At 36.7% G+C, this 25,509-nt stretch overlaps 1 protein-coding gene across 1 annotated transcript in view; it reads left to right on the top strand.

The window, feature by feature from the left end:
- Positions 1-25,509, top strand: part of LOC127626050 (extracellular sulfatase Sulf-2-like) — a 48,359-nt gene that overhangs the window by 11,712 nt on the left and 11,138 nt on the right. Inside the window, exons 3-6 of the mRNA XM_052101579.1 lie at positions 20,630-20,868; positions 21,461-21,700; positions 23,746-23,897; positions 24,995-25,164. Of these exons, the coding sequence (XP_051957539.1) occupies positions 20,688-20,868; positions 21,461-21,700; positions 23,746-23,897; positions 24,995-25,164 (743 nt within the window). The 5' untranslated portion in view covers positions 20,630-20,687. The remainder of the gene's footprint in view (positions 1-20,629; positions 20,869-21,460; positions 21,701-23,745; positions 23,898-24,994; positions 25,165-25,509) is intronic.

Below are 25,509 nucleotides of genomic sequence, written 5' to 3'. Positions count from 1 at the left end.
AAATCAGTTTCTTTTGAGCCATTGTTTGCATATGTCTGTCTTTTGATCATTTTTTAAATGGCATTTCTTCACCTTATTTTTGCCCTTCTCCTCAACCACACACTCAAGATTCTCCAAACCTAGTTTTATGGTGTCTCACTTAGACTTCAGCCCACATCTACCCATTACTCTATCTCATTTCCCCCCCTTCTTTTTCAATGTCTATTCCTTGCTCCCCGAGGAGCTTAGCAGACTTTGTGGCTGCTTAATAACTTTTATGAAATTATAGATTTCCAAAATTGGATTTTCCCAGCTCACAAAAGAAAGCAGATTAGCTGGCTACTTTTTTCATGCACTAGAGTTTTTGGCCTGAAATTAAACTTATGTATTTCAATGTGGCCCATTAGTTTGGATGGCAGGTTTATCTGTCACTTTCCAAAAGTTTTTTATCTTATGTTGAATCAAATCACATTCTAGCCTTGAAGCCTTAGATTAGCTGAAAAATATTTAACTGAAAAGGAAAGTTCACATGCATTAAAGGACATTAAACAATTTTAACAAACATGCCAAATGATTAAAAAGATACAAAATAGCTTGCCAGAAACCATAACAAGTCAGGGGTTAATAAGAAGCTCTTGGAATCGATTAAAAAAAGATTTGGACCAGACGGAATCAAACAAACATGGCCTGAGGGTCAGTCTGCTCTAGAACTGATCTGAGAGCACAGGGGAAAGATAGAGACACATACATGAAAAAAAAGCTCTTTGTCTTAACTTGATTCAATTGTGGACAGTGGTTCCATGTGTTTGAAATGAGTTTTCTTAACTTAAAATTAATATTTAAACTTAACACAAACACTTTGTGTAAAAAGAACCTAATTAAATATGGCAAACCCAACAACATTAGACGTGTCAATGCAACTAAAATATCTCTCTTTTTATTTCTTTATGTACCAACTAGTGAAAGTAAAGATTAGCCTGCTTTTTTACATACTAGTTGGAAGCATTACAGAGTGTAGTTTAGTAACTTTGCTATGGTTAGCATAAGAATTGCTCAATAAAGCGAGCAATCAATTTCTTGTGACATCTACATGTCCTCATTGTTAACTCTATTAGTCATCACAATGGTAACCCCAAAACTCGAACATAACAGAATCTTCTGGGATTTTTACACATAACAGTCTCTAGAGTTTACTCAGAATGGTGCCAAAAACAAAAAATATCTGCGGACAGAAACGCCTTATTGATGAGAGAGAGATCAATGGAGAATGGCCAGACTATTTTAAGCTGACAGAAAGGCTGCAGTAACTCTGATATCCACTCTGTACAATTTTAGTGAGCAGAATAGCATCTCAAAATGGACAACATGTCGAACTTTGAGGCAGATGGGCTACAACAGCAGAAGACTAGGTCTGGAACTTTATTATGACCATGTGTTTGTTTCCTGAGTGTTCAGTGAGTGTATATTGTTTAATGTACAGTACACTGTTTTTACAAAAAAAAATTACAACAATTTAAAAAAACTGGCAGCTGTGGTTGCCAGAGTAATAATGTAAAAAATACAGTAAAAATTTAATAAAAAAACTTTACAGAACAACCTGTAATTTTACAGTTTAAAACTGTTGTTTTTACTGTATATTTTATGGTGCAGTATCCTCATTTATATTTTTATATGATACATTTCATATATAAACTTACTCTGCCTTTCACTTTATAATGTATTGTTAATCACCGTAGTAATAAAAGAAGGACACATGATGACATGAAGTTCATCAATAGTTGCCCTATCAAGAGCAATGACCAGTAAACATAGAGACAGTGCTCCGTGTTACTCACACAAACACTAAACACCATCAGGGTAACACATGTGAAATAAAAATTATGCAATAACATCAACTAAACTACATTGAATATAACACAGAACACCCCAAAGTACATAACTGATATTAAATATAAGAAGAATCATAACTATTCCCATAAAATATAATTAAAGTAATGGGTGACGCAGGGAATTCTGTAAGTGCCTGATTACAGTTTTTTTTAAACCATAATTTTAACCTTACTTTATTGTAAAAAGTACATGTACTCTCTTGTTAATGGTTTTAACCATTAATTATACATGAAAATCATACTTTTTATATAAACCATTTACATTTTTACATTTTACCGAAAAACTACATGTATTGTCTTTTTAAATTATTAAAATGTTTATTAACGGATATTTTACTGTAACTACTCGTTAACCAGTTATATATTTTTTTTACTGTAGCATTTTTACAATCTTTTACATTTAAAATTACAGACAGTTTTTACAGTGTATTTTTTTTTTAGAGCTTTGGATTGATTTGGCTTTATTGTGATGTTATCGTAGCACATGTGTTATGTGACGACAGTGAGTGTCAGCTGTTACGTGTGAATCATGTTCATCAGGCCAGTGGTTTGGGAACATTAATCCGAAGGCTTTAGTATACAACAAGCACTGTGAAGTCTTGAGTTAAATATCATACAGTACATTGTTTAAACTTCTGGTGTTTCTGTGTTGCCTTCAGATATTGATTTTTATTAATTGTTATTTATTTATTATTGCCTTCATTTTAAACTTCAGGTAACTTGTAATATTTTGAGTCTAATGCTTGTCTCCTTAACAGTTAATCTTACTCTTATTGGTTGTAGGTGGCGGCATGGCTTAGCCTGATATGGGACTAGATTGTTCCCTAGCAGAGCCACAGAACAGAAATACAACAGGGCCTATTATTTTCATCATGCAATGTATCCCGTTGTGAATCGAACAAACAGCCAATTACATTGTAAGCAGTGCTGTACTGACTGACTAACATGGCACAACCCTCATGAGAACGACATTCAGGAACATTTCTGCCCATTAAATCATTTTGACTCCTTATTTATGTCAAATAGCTGCTAGTATCACTATTATCCTGTTGAGAAGACCAGCATTGTTTGTCACAAGCATGTGTTGTGTTTTGGATGCTGGTGCCCATAATGGCATGCTGGTGTCCCTACAAGGCTTTTTAACTAGTTTACTAACTTAACATGAATTGTAAATTGATAGCGTAAGTCCTCTTAGTTGGTCTTTTCAGCAGGGTAGACAGCTTGACAGTGGTAGACAAGGAATATAAGTAGTTCAAGATCAGGGCTCCAGATCCTATCATCTTATGTGTCATTGTGCACCCTGAGTATGTGAGGTATTACAAATTTCATGAGAGACCTGCCCTCAAGACATAATCATATCAAGTCTCAGTTCTGTAACGTAATTAGACCATTGTCTGTGGTGTTGATATTGGTTCGGAGCACTGACAGATCACACACTGGAGATTCAGCGTAAAGTTAACGAATTCCTAGATTGGAAGCAGATGTCCATCAACATCTTGCCTAGCTTGTTTTTGAGCCTTAGATTGCTGGTGATGCAAAGAAAAGTGATTTTGCTTGGTGATGTTACAAGGAACATAACTATGTTCAGTTATTCTGTTTGAGTCATGATGAGGGCTCACCTCTTTTCTCCTTTCTGGCTCTTTTTTTAATTTGCCTTTAGCACAGGAAGATTAAACAGCCACTGCCACCTGGAAGAAAGGGAAACAATATCTTCATAGATATACTGTATATCTATATAAACCTGATGCACTGCAGGGATATTACATTGCAATATAATTTGGAGTCAAATATTTAAATGGTGTGCTGTGTGGTGGGATAATTGATTCTTTCCACTCGGTTCACACAAAACAAGGAGACAGCAGGAGATACCCCTGTTTTGATACCATTAGGCGATGTGCCAGCTTTGAAAAATGGTACCCCAATGAAGCTGCCAGCAGACAGCCCACACACAAAAGTATACCACATGCATCACAGTGTGTTTGGGGACAACTGAATAACCTCGGTTAGGCTGGCGGGTCAGTGGGGAATCATTCATGCATTGTCTCACAGCACTTTTCGGCTATCCCCAGAGGAAACACTTTCTCTCTCTCTCCTCTGGCAAAAATGTTCAAACTATGATAATTACCCTCTTCCTTTGGGAGTTATCAAAATTGACAACTCTCCCGCTGCTTTGCAAATGACTTAAATAGGTTTAAAAAGAGATTAACAACAGACTGGAAGCTTGTGAAACACATGATGGTGAGTGAATAATTCTTCTTACCCTTTCGAATTTCTGTGGGTTTTGAAATTAAATCTTGTTCACTATATTTGGCTTGTTGATGCAAAACATGTCCACTTATTTTTTCATGGATATTAATATTTTAGGTTAAAATGAATGTATTAGGGACAGTGTATATGCAATATTAGGTCCTGCTACTGGTATTTTTCTTTTAAGTTATTCATAATTTTTTTTTACATTGTTTTGCTTTCACTTAGAGAGTTGACCAAGAGGTGTATCTTGATGCCTTAAATCTGTTGTACATCTGCCATCATCCATTCTGGGAACAGGACCAAAGATTCATATCAGTATGAGAGTGTTCAGGGTCATTCACTGAATAGCCTATAAAACCAGTCCTGCTATGCTTTCACCCTAATGTCTATGGAGTCATTCGCTGTCACAGTTTATGGCCTGTTTTATGGAGGTTGGGTCAGAATTGGCCTCTCATCAAGTACCTTTAGCTTTGTGTAGCTCTTTCCTCCTCATAACTCTCTCAAGCAGATGATTCCACCCAAACCTTTCAATTAGTGGTGGTAACCACCTGCACTGGCCTTTTTGTGCATATGAGTAAATGAAGGGAAAAGACAATGGAAATTGTGGGAATGGTAATAGTCTTTTTTATGGATTACAGATACGATTATCAAAGGGGCAGTTTAGAGGGTCTAGTTTTGCCACAGGGTAAAAGACACAGACACAGAGCACCAACGGCAGAGCCATTAACGAAATGGGCTTTAGTGTAATGGCTCCTAATGGTTGGTGATTAAATGGGGGGAAAAGGACTATTGTAAACCAGATACCATGTAATAATTAGGTACACTGCTAGCTTAATGTATGTACAGTATGTGGGAACTGTGCAAAATCTGAAACCACATGTTTTTCCAACCATTTATATTGACTTGTTTTTTTTGTTTTTTGGCCTGCATGCCATTGACACGAACTGGCATGAGAGAGAGGGTCTAAAGTGTAACAGTTCCATCCACTCTGTCCATCCATCTTGGTTCAGGAAGTATTTTTTCCATAAATGACCTCGTAAAAGATTCCTGTGCCAAACCAACCGGTTTTCTGCCACCTCGTGCTGCCACGCGCAAGATGCCGCCCTCGGTGACTGCCCATGTCACCCATGCCTAAATCCGACCACTGCTCCCTTGAACAAAATGAACAGGATTTTTTACTTCTTGAGACAGACTGTTGCACTCTTAGGATCAAATGCATGATGGCATAAATATGATGCAGGTGACAGCATGCTTTATTGTTACAATGTTGGCTAACCATGACTTTCTATTTCCTGTATTCCATTAGTTTTGTTCATGTACTCTTTTTAGTTCATATCTATTAGCTTTAAGGTAATTTATACTCACTGAGAACTTTATTAGGAACACTATGGTCCTAATAAAGTGCCAACATGGTCTCTGCTGTTGTAGCCCATTTGCCTCAAAGTTCAACATGTTGTGCATTCTGAGATGCTATTCCGCTCACTTCAATTGTACAGAGTGGTTATCTGAGTTACTGTAGACTTTCTGTCAGCTCGAACCATTCTGGCCACTCTCTGTTGAACTCTCTCATCAACAAGGCATTTCCATCCGCGGAACTGCTGCTCACTGGATGTTTTTTGTATTTTGGCACCAATCTGAGTAAACTCTATAGACTGTTGTGCGTGAAAATCCCAGGTGATCAGCAGTTACAGAAATACTCAAGCCAGCCAGTCTGGCACCAACAATCATGCAAAAAAAAATCAATGAGATCACATTTTTCCCCCTTTGATTGGTTGATGTGAACATGAACTGAAGCTCCTAACCTTTATCTGAATTATTGTATGCATTGCTCTGCTGCCACATGATTGGCTGATTAGATAATGACATGAATAAGTAGGCTCAGTGAGTGTATATGCCGTAAATGTACGTCTAGACATTGACAAAATTCCTTTTCAGAAGTTGTAAGCATTTAAAATCTGCCGTTTAACTCTTCCATCTAAAAAGACTCAGCAACATCCATGATGTCACATAAGGTAGTGAAACCTTGATCAAATAATTTCAAGAACGAAAATGCAACCTCCACGTACAACTGCTTTTGCTAGGCTTTTTATGGATTAATATTGTTCTTAAGTTTCCCTTGTAAGCAGCTCTGACATGAGCAGCATGATTAAAAGGTGTATATGTGTATGGCTGAAATCATAGCCTATTGGCTATTTTTTTAAATGAGACGAGTCAAGACATGTCCACTTCCTGGCTCGTCAAGACACTTCACAGGGACTTTACCTTGTTGAAAGAAGCTGTAGAAACTGTAGAAATGTCTAGAGTAGCAGGCATTTATTCTATCCAGAATGGGTTTATCATGACTGTTAAGTAATGGGTTGTTGGTGATATCATTGAATATATTAGTGCACCGTTAAACCTTCAAAACAATAGAAATATGCATATACCCAAAATGACAATTAATGATTTTCACCAGATTTTCTGTTGTTTTTGTACTTGTGTGTGTGATAGAGTACAGTTGGTGGATTTATTTCCATGAAATGTGTGTGTTTTGGTCAGTGTTGGGTGTAACACGGTAAACAATTACTGTAATCTAATTTTAAAAGTTGCATGTTACATTTCACAATAACGCAGTAATGTAACATGCAACTTTTAAAATTATGTATTCTGATTACAGTTACAGACATGAAAATAATGAAGTTCCTTGGATGACACATTTATTGCTAAGATAATAATATGAATTAAGTAGAATGCATTTTAAAATGTATTACGTTCCTATGCTAGTACTTTTATGTTAGTACTTTTCAAGTTTTAATGCGCTCACAATCAATCTCCCGAGCACTGTGTCAGCCTGCTCCAAGCACTGGCTGGAGGAGAGAGGAAGAGTCTTGAAAAAGTTATTTTGTTCTTTATGTACTGTACACAATAAAAAACAATGCAAGAGCATTACAGATGCGCAAGTAATAAAGGATACTCAATTAGTCCGAGCACAAGCAGAGAGGTAGAAATAATGAACTCGCTGTAAAGTTGTGTAAACACACACATGCTGCACATGTACACACACACAAACAGACATACTGTCTCTCACACCAACACAAACACAGGTAAAGCATACTGTACACATACATGCCACACACTGCTATCAATCAAAACACTTTATATCTGATTAGCTGAGATTCCTTACAAAGACTAGGGTCAGTGTGCTGGGCATCAGACCTTATCTAATCCTTCTTTTTAAGCTCCCATACATCCCTGCTGTTCTTGAAGCCCTTGTGTGTTTTTGGTAACAAGGGCTGCAACATTTTTATTTTATTTTGGAGGGGCTACCACTAAGCCTGCTAATCTACCCACAAAGAGAAAGAAGGGAGAAGGAGAAGAGGATTATGATGAAGAAAGTCTAAAAAGAAAAATTCCACCCAGCTACACATCCCAAGGGACCATCTCCGGCAAATATTAGAAAATACCCACAGTGGCTATACTGCCAGTGGGAAGCTCAAATGCATTACAGCTAATGCTCATATGCTGCAATCCGCTGGGGTCAGAGGCGTTGGATGGGATAATTACAATTTCTGCTTTGTGAGCTGCAAGTGCTCCTTGTGGGAGGAACATTTAAGATGGTCTCTGTGAAATAAAGGAGCTGCAGGATTAGTATAGTTTTGAAAATATTTTCATTTTGTTTTGCATTTTGATTTTTACTTTCTGTTAATTTTAGTTTAAATTGTTCATAAATATGTTTTAGGGCTGAAAATGTATTAATATTTTTATTAAATTAATTCGCTATTAATCGCATGTATAGATATTTGCTGAAAAGGCCCCCAAATAAAGGTAATTCAATATATAATAATCAAAATAAATGTATAATTATTTTTATGGGTTGTCAATTGATTATATTTTTTTATATTTTTAATTAAGTAATCTAGTAAATCACAATTATTCGCATCTATCAATATTTGCTGAAATAACCCTAACAATCACAAATATAGGTAATTCAATATATAAATAATTATCAAAATAATTATAAATGTAAAAATTATAGTTAAAAAATATAATTATAAAAATTGCTCTGTTGGTAGGACAATTCCTTATTATGATGGCTTGATTAATTGAATTTTTTTAACAAGTAATTTTTTTATTGGCCACCATTCATTTGAATGGACCTACAGAGCTGAGATATTCTTCTAAAATTCTTTGTTTTTGTTCAGCAGAAGAAAGAAATTAATTCACATCGGGGATGCCATTAGTGTGAGTAAATTATGAGATCATTTTCATTTTTGGGTGAACTGTCCCTTTAAATGTGATTAATTGACAGCCTTTTATCTTTGGAAAATAATAAAACTTAAGTTTTATGATTTAGTTTTAATGATGACAGAAGTAAAAAATTTTATGTACTATACAGCACCATAAATTGTTTTATCTAGTTTGATTATTTATATATATATATATATATATATATATATATATATATATATATATATATATATAGCATTATATATATATATATATATATATATATATATATATATATATATATATATATATAATCATGCAGCTCTAAATCTAAGCCCCCCTCTCTCTCCACGGAGTCCCCAAAAACATAAAATAATTACCCAATTTCCCGTTAAATGAATCCCAGATCCACAGCCTTCTACAAGACACCTCTTTGAAGACCGCCACCCTCCCCATCTCCTCGCATCACTCCCGAATTGAGGGCATAATCTGAAATTAATCCATATGTTTGAACCGCCACTACCGTGTGTCTATATAGTAACTTAATCCATTCAATAAAAGTATTTCCGAACCTGTATATTTCTAAAACATTAAAAAAGAAAATCCCATTCCACCATATCAAACCATATCATTTTGGTGTCAAGTGAGATGGCAGCGACTGATCATTCGCCACTGACCACATGATATTGATGAAACACCTAATATTATCAGAAGAGCTGCGACCCCAAATAAACTCCACCTGATATATATGTATAAAAATGTCAAAACTTACACTCTTACACTCGCTCGGCTCTTTGTCCTTTTTAAAATCAGACTGATCCGTGCTTGTGTCTTTTGCGGAGCTTTCCATTCATCAATGATTCTGTATAAACTTCTAACAAATGTGGAGCCAGTTCTGTAGCATAAGATCTAAAAAATTCAGCAGCAAAGTAGGCAAGGCCTTAATTACCTCATCAAGCTCCTCCAAGGTTATCCCAGAATCAAGAATAATTTTTTTGCTCAGTCGTCAGTTTAGGGAGATTTAATGGTTCCACAAAGTTCCTTATATCTTCATCAGTAGACAAAGATGTGGAGCTATAAAGATCAAGATAGAATTCTTTAAAAGCATTATTAATATCAATGACCATGGTCAATATTGCACCACTAGCCGTTGTCACTGAGGGAATGGTAGAAAAAGACTTTCTCTGCTTTATATATCTAGCCAAAAGCTTCCCTGCTTTGTCCCCCAACTCAAAGTATGTCTTGCCCTGAACAGCCAAAACTCCACCTTCTGCAACAAAATAGTATTATATCTGTATTTCAGTTGGGTCAATCAGACGGCATTTGGCGCTTCAGCTCAGCCTTTTTTACATTTCCATCTAACTCCACGATTTCTCATGCTTTGGATTTTTTGATGAATGAGACATACTATATGATCCAGCCCCTAAGAACTGCCTTAAGTGCCTCCCAAGCCACGCCAACAGAGGATACTGAGGACCAGTTGGTCTCCATATAAACATTGATTTCAGCCTTTAACATTAGTTGGAATTCAGGATTTATCAAAAGGGATACATTAAAGCACCAACTATATGATTTCTTTTTCTCCATATATTGCAACACCTCTAAACACACCAGGGCGTGATCTGAGACTAAGATGTTTCCAATTGAGCAATCCATAACAGATGAAATGAGGGACTTGGATATAAAATATATATATACATATTCTAGAAGAAATCTTATGGACTGATGAAAAAAAAGTAAAGTCTCTACCAGATGGATTCAAAAGTCTCGAAATATCTGTAAGACCTAGATTTTACACATCTTGTGAAGCTTCACTTTTGCTCTAGGGGGCTTACACACTTTTCCTTCACTATGATCAAGGACTGAGTTCATCAAAAGATTAAAGTCTCCTCCCAATATTATATCATGAGGGGTGCCAGCAGCTTGCAACATCTCTTCAAGATCTATAAAATATCTTGAGCTGATTATCAGCGTTAGGAGCATAAATATTAGCCAAAATCAGCCTTTGCCCTTGAATTTATGTTGAAACAATAATGTCTCTTCCAAATGTATCATTAATCTTTTTGAGAAATTTGAATTGTAGATGCTTACATATTAATGTAATGACTCCCCTTCTCTTACTTGAGCCAGCACTAAAGAAAACATGTCTCCCCCCCCATATCTTCCCAAATATTTCAGCTTCCTGTGGGGAAAGATGCATTTCTTGAAGAAACACTATATCACATTTCCTTTGTTTAAGAAAAAAAATAACCTTCCTTCTTTTTATGGAGTGCCACAACCCATTCACGTTCCATGTGGAGAGAGATAATCCACTCATATTAACATTTGACATTTTGACATATTAGAAAAAATTGATTGTGTGTCAAAAAAAAAATAATAAAGACCACATTCCAACATTAGAGCTAAAAACAAACCCCAAACTTCCCTCAAAACAAAACAAAGCAAAACAAAAACATAAAAGAAAAATTTGCGCATTCTTCTGTCGCAGGAAAGATGGAAGGCGGTAAAGTGGCCTTTCCAGATCCGGGTCACCCCCTCAAGTATCCCCCATTGGCCACAGGGCTCAGGACCACCACGCTTGCCTAGTGCATGTCATATAGTTACCGATGGGAATGAAGTAAACTGAATTCCTATGCTCCTGATGGCAAGAGTAACACACATGCTATTTGTAAATCAGTCACTGGTTACACACTGCAATTAGTAAGGGCAGAAGTTATCAGTACTTACTGCATAGCTTTCAACAATGTGTTATTCTGATTGGTCAATCTCAGCATCATGTGGTCACATTTTATCCCCTGGAAAGAAAACGGATACAAGACATTGTATTAAGATTTTAATGGTGGAGAATAATCTAGTTATTTATCTCATTTATAATGGTTGTCGAACATGACTAATTCCATTATACATTTCATTTCCTAATAATTTACAATAAGGACAGTTTAATTTAGTTCACAGCTCACATATTTCGAGACCCTAAATTTCCTTCTAAATTAATCAGTACCAAATATCCTTACATATAATGGTGTGAGAATGAGGGCACTTTAAAGTTCCCTTCTAAATGTTGCATAACAAATATCCTTACACTGTCAATCAACACCAGATTTAAGATGATCCAATACAGGCCTGGGTAGCTCAGCATGTAAAGACGCTGACTACCACCCCTGGAGTCGCAAGTTGAGTGACTCCAGCCAGGTCTCCTAAGCAACCAAATTGGCCCGGTTTCTTGGGAGGGTAGAGTCACATTGGGTAACGTCCTCGTGGTCACTATAATGTGGTTCTTGCTCTCGGTGTGGTGCCTGGAGTTATGTGTGGGTGCCACGGAGAATAGATTGAAGTCTCCACACACGCTATGTCTCCGTGGTAACGCGCTCAATAAGTCACGTGATAAGATGCGTGGATTGATGGTCTCTATGATTCACTACGCCACCATGAGGACTTATAATGCATTGGAAATTGGGCATTCCTAATTGGGGAGAAAAAAAAAGATGATCCAATACAACCGTAATACATGTTTATGTCACCCATGAAATGATAAATAAGTTTAACTCGAACATGATGACTGGTGTCAATTTACTAGAAGAAAACTCCAAATCCATTGGTCATTGGTTGAAGGATCTGTCGCATTGTATTGCATTGGAACAACATAACCTACAGTATTAAGGGAAAACTAAAAGAATATTATAAAATCTGGGATCTTTTTATACACTTTCTGGAAAATAACAATGTATTATCACAGGCGACATAAGATACCTCTTACTCCACTGACTGATAAATTTTGATTGTTCTTATATGTTTGAAGATATATGAAAATGTATGACTCTTGACATTTTTGGCCTTTGTAACTGAATTTTTGGATGCAGAGGGAGGATGGAAGGGAAGGCAGTTATATATTTTTATATCTTTTGCAATAAATATATAGTTTGAAAAACAAAAATGGATTTGTGGTGAGCTGCTGGCGCCACCCATTAAATCAGCTACATTTAAAAACACCATTTTCGGTCTGAAATGTACTCCTTCCACACTGTCTTTTTCAAACATTTTCCAAAAGTTGTTCTTCCCCACTGAAACATATGATAACGCTTATAACCCCTTATTGCACATGCGAAAAAACAACTGAAATGCTGAAAATGCAATTGTCCTCATGTTACTCTGTGTGACAGCAATTCCATGTAAACTTTGCATTGCATTTAAAGGTATGCAATTTGAAGGTTGTATAAAGTAACATTCATCTTTAACAGTGCTATCAAAGTGGATAGCAGGTACAACAATGCCTGTTACAACATGGGCCACCATTTTTATTGTTTTGGGTTGAATGGATCACATGACTGTGCCACATGACAACAAATACCTCATTATTGTCTAAAATATCTGTTATCTCTGTCCACAACATCAGTGTGGCATTTTCAATTTTAACCAGAGTGTTTTCGAAAAGCTGGACAAAAATGCCATCTCAGTGTGGAAGGAAGATCAAAATGTTGAGAAAATACGTGTATTTATATGTGTATTATGATGTCAAATACCAATATTATTGGTTGTTTCTAATGGAGACCGGAACCAGAAAAATTCCAGCAGGAATTACAATCATCATGCCGCTGCCCAGTGGTTAGTCAGGAAACATGTGGATAGCAAGCATGTAAAACATGTTTTATAAAAACCATCTCTGATGTTATTTTTTTAAATAAGCTAGATTGATAAAAAATTATTATGTTTTTTTTTGCCTTATCTTTGTGCTAGATGCATTTGATGTCTGTGCTCCTATCTCCTTAATTCTTGTTTGAATATTCTGTTGGTGTAATTATTCTTCAATGAGAGCTAAAAAACATGGCTTTCATTTTTCTTTTCACTAAGATAACAAGCAAAAGATTAAGATTCTGACCTTTCTTTGGTGTTGTTTGAAGCAGAAACAGATTGTCATAAACTCGCTCTGTTATCAGTTTAAAGAAACTCGATTTTGCTGGATTAACAAACTGGTAAATTCTTTTAAAATTGCACTTACATATTCAGACACATGCTTTGATTGGAAAGCTTACAAAACTTCTCTTATGTGAGTTCTGCATCAGCTAGAAGAAATGGGATGACTTCACCAATTACTGTTCAAGTGTCAGTGTCAACATAATCGTGTGATGTGTCCCTGAGGGTTACACTGTTGACACACACCAGCCTTATTAGTTTAAATGTATGATTTAAAGGTCCTTGGTGTTCAAGCAGTGCTGACGTGCATCTTTTCAGTTCAAGTATGCTGTTTATCTTACTGCTGATCCAGGCAGAAAACACTTCCATTTGCTCTCGATAACTGTACGTTCAATATTTGCCCAAGCAAAATGCCCCTCACTGCTCCCGGCCACCGTTCCACTCCATAATGCTTGGAACAAATATGGAATGATGGATTCTGTGGTTAACCAAATCTGACACAAGTCCTTTTGGTCACATTTTATCGAAAAAGGGCCTGCTGTACAGTATTCAACCTGAGAATCCACATACACCCCCAGCCCACTTTATATTTGCTGGCAGATAAAGGTCTTCTCCATGAAAGAGGCTTGTCACACCATTTGCATCTGAAAGCCAACTGCTGTTGGCAAATTCAAGGAGACTTTGGAAAGTTTGCATACTGAAGCGGAGGGTGGACAACATAGTAGAAGTTGAAGAACTTATGATGGTGGTAGTTGAGAAGCAAAGGCCATGAGAGACACTTAAACAGGTCAAGTGAGCCTATTTCATGATTGTTTATGTTGTTCTGCCCATGGTTAAAGGCCTGCCATTAATGCGGTTCTTGCATTGTTGGATTTTTTTTTTAATAAGATGATTTTTGGTAGTTATCAGCATATTGGTGTGCATGTAAACATGCTCAATGAATGCATTTACATGCATGGTCTTACACCGATTATGCTTAATAAGCTACAATGAGTGTATGGTCATGTAAGCGCCTAAACTGATTTTCTTTAAAGTCATTCTTTTTAAGGTCATATACGGTTTAAGCAAAACACTTTTGAGACACATACAGTATATATTTTGCCCTTTACACCGATTTTGGCATTCTTCAAGGCATTTTTACCAGCTTATCCAATGTGTGCAGAAAGCAACTGATAATTAAAAAATATCATGTAGCATAAATGCGATTTTCTTGCATTGTATTTTTTTGAATAAGATGATTTTTGGTAGTTATCAGTGTCTTGGTGCGCATGTAAACATATGCTCACAGAGTGCGTTTACATGCACATTCTCACATTGATTATGCTTAATAAACCAACAATGTGTGTGGTCATGCAAATGGCGTAAGCTGTTTTCATTAATCGTTGTGAGGTCAAAAACCTTTTAAGCAAAAACTGATTGGCACACATAGTATTTTGCCCATTACCCTGATTTCATGTTGCATGAAAACATCTTTACAGGCATTCTTACTGGCTTATCCAATGTGCATGGTGTTGTGTGCAGGGTGTCACGATTCACTGTTGTCTGCCCTGTGTTTCTCCCCTGTCATCTGTTCCCAGACTACACTTCCCAAAATTCCTTGCTCTCATCTCTTCCAGCTGTCCTTCATTGTCCTCACCTGTGTTTTGTTCTGTTACGTATTGGAAGGAAGTTCAAGAGCTGGATCTAGGTGCGGCAAAACTGTATTTATTAAGATAAACAAAGTACAGATTAACGGGGTAAACACGGGAACAAAAGAAACATCCACGATGGGGAAAAAAAACACAGGATCAGAGAAAACATGAACACGGGTCAAGAACAGGGTCAAAACACATACAACAACTGACAACCAATGATACAAACAACAGGGCTTTAAATACACAAAGGATAATGACTAACTAAAACACAGGTGAGGACAATGAAGGACAGCTGGCAGAGATGAGAGCAGGGAATTATGGGAAGTGTAGTCTGGGAACAGATGACAGGGGAGAAACACAGGGCAGACAACAGTGAATCGTGACACAGGGTTTATGTTTTGACATCAAAAGCAGAAAGCAATGGATGATTTCAAATCTCATTTAGCCTAAAAACGGTTTTCTTGCATTGTCTTATTTTTTGGAATAAGCTGACTTTTGGTAGTTAGAAGCGTATTGGTGTGCATGTAATCATGCTCACTTAATGCGTTTACATGCATGTTCTTACATCGATTATGCTTAATAAACGGACATTTGTGTGGTTAGGCAAATGTTATAAACATTGATCTATGGTCATAAATCTTTAAAAGCAAAAACCGATACATAGATTTTTGCCCATTACGTTCTTATCGGCTTATCTAATGTGTGCGGTGTTGTGCACATGCCTGTTTATTTTTTGACATCAAAAGCAGAAAGCAACTGATGATTTCATACCTCATGTAGCCTAAATGAGGTTTTCTTGAATTGTCTTATTTTTTTTTATAAGCTGATTTTTGGTACTGTAGTTGGCAGCGTATTGGTGGGCATGTAAACACACTCGCTATTTGAATTATGTGGGGTTGATTAAAAAAATTACCCTGCCTTTTATACAATCTCAAATTTTATAAATGTTACTGCACTGTGTTTTGAAAGCACTGGCAAAATCTTCAACATGTTGTTTAAAACTAGTTAACTAAAGTCCAAATTAATCTCAACTTTGGTTTGCCATACCAAGATCATGTCACCTTAATTTACAATGCAAGTTGTGTTTCTGCTGAATATCTGCTATAGCGTACCATTTTTACCACACGCCATCTTGTCATAAATTATTCTCACTGGTTTGGTGGTAATGATTAGTCTCTAAAATCACACAGCATTGCTTGAAATTCAAGATCTATGCTAAAGAATTTGTAGCAATTGGTATGTCATACTTGACAATGTTTGCATTTCTTGTCTGGACAAAAACATCTCCTGTTTGTCCAGCTAGAGCTGTTTAAGATTGAACTCTTTTCTCAAGCTTTTGTTTTGATCAATTGCCAGCAATGAGTCCTAAAGAGGGATGGGGAGGGGGGACAGGGTGAACAGAACAGCCAAGAGAATTTAAAAGAGGAGACCCCCAAGGTCAGACCTCATCCATTCCCCTGAGCGAGAACAATGACAGAGGAGAGGGCAGGAATTAACATGGACTGAACGCAGCTGTGTATGAGTGTTTGTGAGGGTGAGAGAGACAGAGATGGTGGTAGAAACTGAAAGAGAGTGAGGTTGAGTGGCGGAGAAGAACACAGAAAATGATGCAGGATAAAAGGCTGTGACAGATATGATTTAAAATACCCTTGAAGTATTTGTTCAATTGAGAGGGTCCAGCGATGAACAGTGGGAGACCCTCAGAGCATCTCTTGGATAAATGTTGATTGTTAGTTTGTCCTGCGGGAGGGTGAACTTTGTGTTGTCACCTCTGCCCTGAGCACTGTGGGGTGCTGAGATCTACAGCACTTCTGGTCTTGACTGCTATTTAAAGTGAGATTATGAGATTGAAGAAGATACACTCTAAAAATTGGCTCTCAACATGCAATTGTTAAGGAGCTGTTTCTACTTGATCTAACCACTAATGTGTAACACATTATATGTTGATGGTGTAACAATTTATTCAGGTTGATTCAGTAATGTTAAACAATATTTTGACTTCAATAAACCAGTTAATTTAGATGTTAGGACATTTTTTAACTTAACATTTGTTATTTTTAGCAGTGTACACTGAAATTTATTTATGTAATTTTTATGTAACTTCTGCCTTTATGTGCTATCGGAATTATCGTAAATACAAGTTTCCCACTCGGAAGTTGTACATGAATGACCCCTGAAGTCGTAAGGGAGATAATTTTGATATCTGAGTTTTCGAGTTGGGAGATAAACTTTCAACATTGTGGAGGAGAGTACGGTTTCTGTTGTAAATGACAGGTTTTATTCAACTTTCTAAATACAGCTAATTGTTAGCACTTGCCGTTTTGGTCAAATACAATTATGTCTATCATCAACCATTTGATGCATGTTGTGGATTTTCACACTGTGAAAATAGCTTGTATTTAACACAAATTCCATTATCACCAACAAGCTAATTTAGAAATGTGTATTATGATGTCAAAATAAAAGTTTCTTAAAAAAATAAGTATGCTTAAACCTGGCGTCATCCATGTTTCCAATTCTTTCAGACAGCAAAGCACTTGAGTGCAACGTTCTCGTAATTACCACTTCAGAAGTGGGAAGTAGGATAATTTTGATAGCACATGAAGGCAGTAATTGAAAAACAATTTGTATTCAAGTCCAAAATGTTATTTAACATGACTAAATTAACCTGACAAATTGGGTTACAGCAACAAAATTTATTTCAAAGGTTAGATCAAATAATTTAATTGCATCTTTTTTCCATACAATGAAACGGAATGGTGACTGAGGCTAACGTTCTGCCTTACATCTCCAGTTGTGATCCACCAAAGAAGGAAAGGCATGTGTGTTTAGATTTAGAACAACAGGGTAAGTAAATAAAGAAAGAAGATTTGTTTACAGATTAATTATCCCTTTAATACTTCAGAGGGATGCTGTGGCATCCATTTCGGATTGTGTTACAAGGAAGAGCGCTGTGGGAGATGAACTTCCTGGGGTATCCAAAACAAACAGTAATTTGTATCTTAGCACATGTTTCCTCCTGAATGCTCACAGTTGGTGGTGTGCTGGGTTAATGCTGTGCTGAGAAGCTACAAAATACTTGTATTGTACTTGACTATCTTTTATTATACTTTTGTACAACCTCCAAGGAAGTCAAAGAACAACTGCTATGGTCTTTATCAAATAATTGTGTCGTGTTGTGGGTGCATAGATGTGTTTTGCACTTGTTGCTTGTTGCATTTTTATACCTAAAAATGCATAATCTCACATTGGAAAGAGGTCACAAGGGCTGTTTATCTCAGAAACATTATATGGTTTAGAGACAAAAGTCCAATTTCACAAATTCTTACAGTTTCTGAGTTGTTATACTGTTTAAATTAGCTGAAAAGCCAATAAAAGGCTGTAATGCAAAAGGCTGTTAAACGGCCATTGGGACAACTTACCCATATAGTGTGACAACATTCCCTGCTTTTGGGTCGATAATAATAGATCAATGCATGTATGATGAACTCTATATTTCTTGTGAAGTAATGGTGGAAATGTTCAAGATCTTTTCATACAAAAAAAAAATCTAAACTGGCCGCTAATGTGTCGCAAATTTGCAGAAATTTGCAACTCTATATTTTCACATGCAAACGAGCTTTTGATTCATTGCAAATGTTTGCCAAACATTTGCAGCACTTACTGAACTGGTAGTGGTGAACCTTTGGCAACAATGGACTTTAATGAACCAAAGAGAGCGCATGTTACACCACTCCTTGTCTCTCTTCTCTGGCTGCCGGTTGATGCACATATCAAATTCAAAGCTCTGATGCTGGCATACAGAACAGTCACTGGGTCTGCTCCAGCATACCTAAATTAATTTCTGCAGAGCTACGTTCCCACCAGAAGCCTGTGGTCAGCTAAGGAACCGTGCCTTGTTGTACAAACACAAAGAGGAACCGAAACACTTTCCCGGACTTTCGGTTTCATCGTATCACGTTGGTGGAATGACCTTCCCAACACCATCCGTGAAGATGACTCAATTTCTGTCTTCAAAAAATGGCTAATGACACATCCTTTCCATGAGCACTTAACCAGTCACTAAATAAAAACAAATTAAAAAATCATGTTGCACTTTAATCTGTCTTGAATACTTCTACTATGAAGCTAGTAAAACTTAATACAGCATTTTCGTACCACTGTCTCCTTAAGATGTAAAATTCACTTACAGTGTATTCCTCTTTTGTAAGTCGCTTTGGATAAATGTGTCTGGCAAATTAATAAATGTTAATGTAATGGACAATTTGCCGCTAGTTTGATGCAAAGCTCATTTGCATGTGAAAATGATCAGTGGCGAATTTGCCATGAACTCTCGATTTTAGTTAGGGTTTTTGTAGCCAAGACTTTAAGTTATGTGCCTTTATCGAAATACGAAATACAAAATTACTGGATTAAAATATCTGACAACTAGCTCCAGTCTCCCATATTCCATTTAGCAATTTCTAAGGGTCCAAATGCTGCCCCAACCTTAGCTGTAAGTTTGGTATAAACATGCATCTAAACCTTTCCATTACAGATTTTGTATCTCACGCCCTCCTCCTTCCAATCCATAAACACTCAACTGTCTTCTCTAATAATGACCCATCCTCTGCTAACCTTTGGCCTGTATCATTCACCATCTCTCTGATTTCTTTTGGCACATAGCCCACTATTGTTAGCATCCACACCAGCTGCCATATATTCAACCGATCGTTACACATCAGCAATGACTCACTCTCTATGCACCATTAATGATTAATTAATGCCAAGCATGATATATATACGATCACTTGTATGAAGGGGCTCTTCAGTTGCTGACTGTAGTAAATAATAACCCAAAGGAGTGAAAGTGTAGGGTAATTTAAGACAGGGGTGACTGGGAGAGTTTGTTGGGTAGTGTATTTATGATCATATAATGTCATTGTCAATAAATGCCAATTTGAGTTATCTGTGTCTGGAAAAATATTGCCCTGAGAAATACTGTAGGTGTTAGTTATCCACTTATATTAGTTAATAAAACTGACACTGAAGTTATTTAAACTGTTCATGTATTATTTTACTTAAAGTTGTGATTTTGCTAGCATTCACCATATTGCTTTATTCCATGACACAGCTTTTTTCCAAAACCCTTTTCATCCAAAGATATGTCAGTAAACTGAATCCAGTCAAGACAGGACATAATAATAGAAAGAGATGGCAAAATCGTACGAGTTGGCTTGCACCAACGGGCAATGTTAATATAATTTTATCGCTTTTATCAAAAGTGACTTACAGTGCACTTATTACAGGGACAATCCCCCCGGAGCAACCTGAAGTTAAGTGACTTGCTCAAAGACACAATGGTGGTGGCTGTGGGTCTCAAACCAGTGACCTTCTGATTAACAGATATGTGCTTTAGCCCACTACACCACCACTACTCCTTTGCCATCTCGTACAAAATTTTTATGAGTTGTCATGTGACTGTTGGTAAACTCGATTTCAGCAAACTAGAATGTGCAAAATCACAAGCAGAGATGATTTCTGATTGGCTAGGTTTTTGATTGGCTCAAAAAGTGTGGGGCGCTCTCTTCTGACTGTTTTGTTTCTGCTGTTTAGAGTCTAGAGCGGTCACAAAACAGATGTGATTTCTCAGGGCATATTTCATATCTGTCCCTAGTTGGGACAATTTATCTGAGAGCACCTTAGAACACATTTCAACATGGTTTAAATATTTCCGTTTGAGTTTTTAACCAAAATTTCTGTTTTGTTCTCCATTCACAGGTCAAGAAGACAGTGTGACCTTAGTATAACTAGCTTTGGCACTGAAAGACACTATAGCATGGCAGTTTGGTGGAGACCAGCTATCCAACTCCTTCTCTTCATCCTAACGCTCCTCTACCCCTCGGATGGAACCATGTACCACTCTGGCCAGAGGATGAGGTCTCGTCTTCAGCGGGACAGACGGAATGTTCGCCCAAACATCATACTCATTCTTACCGATGACCAGGACATTGAACTTGGTGCGCTGCCCAGCAAACATATTTATGTTCTTTAAACATTTTCCATTGTGGTTGTGGGAACATGAACAAAATCCAGTTTTCTTAACATTAAACTCAGTAGAATGTTATTTATAGGTTAGCATGACATTCCTGGAAAAACCTTTACACACTTTCCACCTTTTACCTTTACACTAATAACATTGTAAGGATGTTTCAATAATGTTATTTTAACATTTGTTCCAAACCTTTAAATAATTTTAACAAAAGATGTTGGAATGCTCACTGTTAGGTGTGTGTGTGTTGGTGTATATTGTGTATGCTTGTGGGTAGTGTAAACTCATATATGAGTATGTACTTGCTCATTCAGACCATTAGTACGGACTATCTGCTGGGGTCCATTGTGCCAAACTTACATTGTGCCAAACTTTCATCTGTTTTTTGGAGCTTTAATCACAGACGTGGCAACATAATGGCCTTGTTGCTGGTCTTTGTTCAGTCCTTACTTTCAAACCCGTTTAGGAAGGAAAAATATGGTCTAGCGTCTGTTACATAACACATTCTGGATGTATCACCCTCTCATGCCATCTCACATATATCACTGTTTTCCCTAAAGGCTCCATGCAGGCCATGAACAAAACAAAGCGTATAATGATGCAAGGCGGCACCCACTTCTCCAATGCGTTTGCCACCACGACTATGTGCTGTCCTTCTCGGTCCTCCATTCTCACCGGAAAATATGTCCATAACCACCACACCTACACCAACAATGAGAACTGCTCCTCACCATCCTGGCAGGCCCACCATGAACCACATACCTTTGCTGTCCACCTCAACAATTCAGGCTACAGAACTGGTTAGTACACATTATGCACTGTATATAGTAGTTGTTTTAAGCTGCATTAAACCCTGCAACATTTTTGACCAACCCAATCTGTTTGAAATTATTTGATTATTTTTGCAATTCCGTTTGGTGCCGCTAGTGGTGCAGAAATAACACTCGTCACCTACACTGACATTTTTTGTTGTTGTCTCAACAGCCATAACGCATTATAAATAAATTGCTACTACTCAAAAATTTCCATTTTTATAACATAATGAGCTTTACTTAATTCGCGTTAATGAGTCCATCCATCCATCCATCCATCCATCGTCAACCGCTTATCCTGTGTACAGGGTCGCGGGGGCGTTAATGAGTGTAACACAAAATATTTATTAGAATGTGAACTAAGAGTGATGCATTAAGTAAATTAAGAATTTTAAAAATAAAGTGTCTATAACTCAAAAAAATCAAGTACAAAATTTAGTTTATGGTAAATTCACATAAGCCTTTGCACTTGAATTATTTAATTATGTTTGCTTGGTCAAAATAAATGTATGTGGGCATTAAATTAATTGTTACCAAGAATTCATAGAGATTTTAACTCTTTTTAGTATTGATCATTTAGTACATTTACATTGACATTTATTCATTTGGCAGACGCTTTTATCCAAAGCGACTTACAAAATAGGAAAACATATAGCGAATCATCTTAAGGAGACATTTGCACGAAAAGTCCATACTACAAAGTTTTACTACCATCAGTGTAGCATTCAAAACAGATTTAAGTGCAACAAGAATGTTTTTTTTTTTAGTGACTGGTTAAGTGCTCTTGGAAAAGATGTGTTTTTAGCCGTTTTTTGAAGACAGAGAGTGAGTCAGCTTCACGGATGGAGTTGGGAAGGTCATTCCACCAACGTGGTATGATGAAACTGAGAGTCCGAGAAAGTTTTTTGGTGCCTCTTTGTATTGGTACAACAAGGCGATGTTCCTTAGCCGACCGCAGGCTTCTGGCGGGAGTGTAGATCTGCATAAATGATTTTAGGTATGCTGGAGCAGACCCAGTGACTGTTTTATATGCCAACATCAGAGCCTTGAATTTGATACGTGCATCAACCGGCAGCCAGTGGAGAGAGACAAAGAGTGGTGTAACATGCGCTCTCTTTGGTTCATTAAAGACCAGACGTGCTGCTGCATTCTGGATCATTTGCAGAGGTCTAATAGCACATGCAGGAAGGCCTGTAAAATCAGTTTACTTAGAATCACAAGTTGAATTCACTAAAAAAGTAATATGCAAAAATGCTACATATATATTTGAAATGGATTTCAATAATGTTATTTTAAAATTTGTTCCAAACGTGAAAATTCTCTCATCATTTACTCACCCTCATGCCATCCCAGATCTGTATGACTTTCTTCTGATTTTTAGAAGAATATCTCAGCGCTCCATACAATGCAAGTGAATGGTGACCAGAACTCCAAAAAGGAGATAAAGTCAGTATAAAAGTAATCCATAAGACTCCAGTTGTTTAATAAATATCTTTTGAAGAGATCCAGTTGGTTTTGGGTGAAAACAGGCCAAAATGTGACTCCTTTTTCACTGAAGATATAGACAGCAATTCCCTTGGCGATCATGATTTCAAGCTCGATTTCACTTCCTATAGTACCATCTAGTGCTCTGTTTATGCGTCAGGCATTGTGAAGTGTAATCAAGCTTGAATCATGATCATATCTAGAGACTGCAGAAGGCATTGATTAAACCACTTATGTTGTATGAATTACGTTTATGCTGACTTTTTCTAATTTTTGGAACTTTTGGAGTTCTGATCACCATTCACTTGCATAGTATGGACCTACAGAGCAGAGATATTCTTCTAAAAATATTTGTTTGTGTTCAGCAGAAGAAATAAAGTCATACACATCTGGGGTGGCATGAGGGTTAGTAAATGATGAGAGAATTTAAATTTTTGGGTGAATAATTCCTTTAAGTAAATCAAACACATAATTTTTTTTCAGTGTATAAAGCTGACATTTTTTAATATGTGATAGTGTTTTGATATTTTCTGATTTTGTTGTTGCAGCCTTCTTTGGGAAGTATCTGAATGAGTACAATGGCTCTTATGTGCCTCATGGCTGGAAGGAATGGGTCGCACTGGTGAAGAATTCACGTTTCTACAACTACAGTTTGTGCCGCAATGGGATCAGAGAAAAGCATGGCACAGAGTATCCAAAGGTTGTGTGACATCTTTTTTTGAAAGAGTGTGACTAAACTTTGTATAATGAAATGTTCGAATTTACTTCATTGTCTCTGGTCTGCTTATTCACAATATTTTACCCAACATATAAACAAAGTTGGTATGAGGTGATGAAAAGAAATGTGTTTGGCAAATATATACAGTAATAATGACAGTCTCTTGTTGATGAATTTGCTTAATGGAACTTAGTCAGGGCCAGGGGTGGACTGGGAAGAGAAATCAGCTTATCGCCCACGTTCGGCCCTGTTTTGCAGCAGACCCACTGGAAAAGTCAAGGTTCTCCCTATGGCCAGTCCACCCCTGACTCAGGGCAGACACTATATTATTTAATGTTAACAAGGCTGTGAGGGACAGAAGTACAGCCTGTTCAATGAGCCCTAATAATTGACGGTCCTAGATCATGTCTAATTCTCTTAACCTATGATTTCAAGAGTTTTTTGACTACTTGATTCAATATTTTATCTACAAAGTACACTGCTAGTACAACCCACTGACAGAACAACTCAAATTAAATTTGGCGTCTACCCAAAAGGGCTCATGCAAAGAAATTTCGTACTACATTGCGTACCAAAGTTCAAGCTCAAACTATGAACCGTGAATTCGTTCGACAAGAGGACGTAACCAATAGGAGACTGAAATGTCAAATGCTGACCTCTTGGCTAAAATCAAATGATACTTATTTCAAAGCATGTGAGATTTATTGTTGCAGGAGTGTGAGTAGACAAAATATTTAAATATGTTTTATCTAATATAATTTGTTTTTGTGATCTATTATTTACTTACATCAGAAGTCCTCCCGCATGACATCATATCCTGGCCCGTTACGTTGTAAAATTTTTTTGCATGCACAATGCCTAGTGTGACTACCCTATGTTGTCCATAGCTGAGTTCAGAATGGAATACCATCATGCGTGGCAGTTTTTATGGTAGTGCATACAGCAGAAATAGTAAGAGCAGTTTGCTAGTATGCCATATATATATATATATATATATATATATATATATATATATATATATATATATATATATTTAGTAATATTATATATTACCCTTTGTCATTTCTTTTGTTTAACAGGACTATCTCACTGATGTAATCACAAATGACAGCATAAACTACTTCCGTATGTCAAAGAGAATGTACCCACACAGGCCTGTAATGATGGTTTTGAGTCATGCTGCCCCCCATGGCCCAGAGGATGCAGCACCTCAGTACAGCAGTGCCTTTCCCAATGCATCTCAGCACATGTAAGAATATACAGTTTGAATTTTTTTTGCTGTGTTTGAATTCACAGCTTCATGTGGGCTCATAAATCCCAATCAGTATACATTTTTCAGTGTACAGCTCTATATAATGCCATCTGAAATATGGCAGGCTGATAAATAATGCTGTATAGCACTGTAGCCACTATATTCTCATTACTTTTAATAAACTAACGCTTATGACTTATTTTGCTCTTGGTTTATTGCAGGAACAGAGTGGTTTATATATATATATATATATATATATATATATATATATATATATATATATATATATATATGTATACTATATAAATGTATGTGTGTGTATTCTCTATACAGTTATTATTT

Source organism: Xyrauchen texanus, chromosome 32 (assembly GCF_025860055.1).
Source record: "Xyrauchen texanus isolate HMW12.3.18 chromosome 32, RBS_HiC_50CHRs, whole genome shotgun sequence".
NCBI classification, from domain to species: domain Eukaryota; kingdom Metazoa; phylum Chordata; class Actinopteri; order Cypriniformes; family Catostomidae; genus Xyrauchen; species Xyrauchen texanus.
The sequence above is the reverse complement of the archived record's forward strand: the minus strand, read 5'-3'. Positions and strand labels throughout refer to the sequence as shown.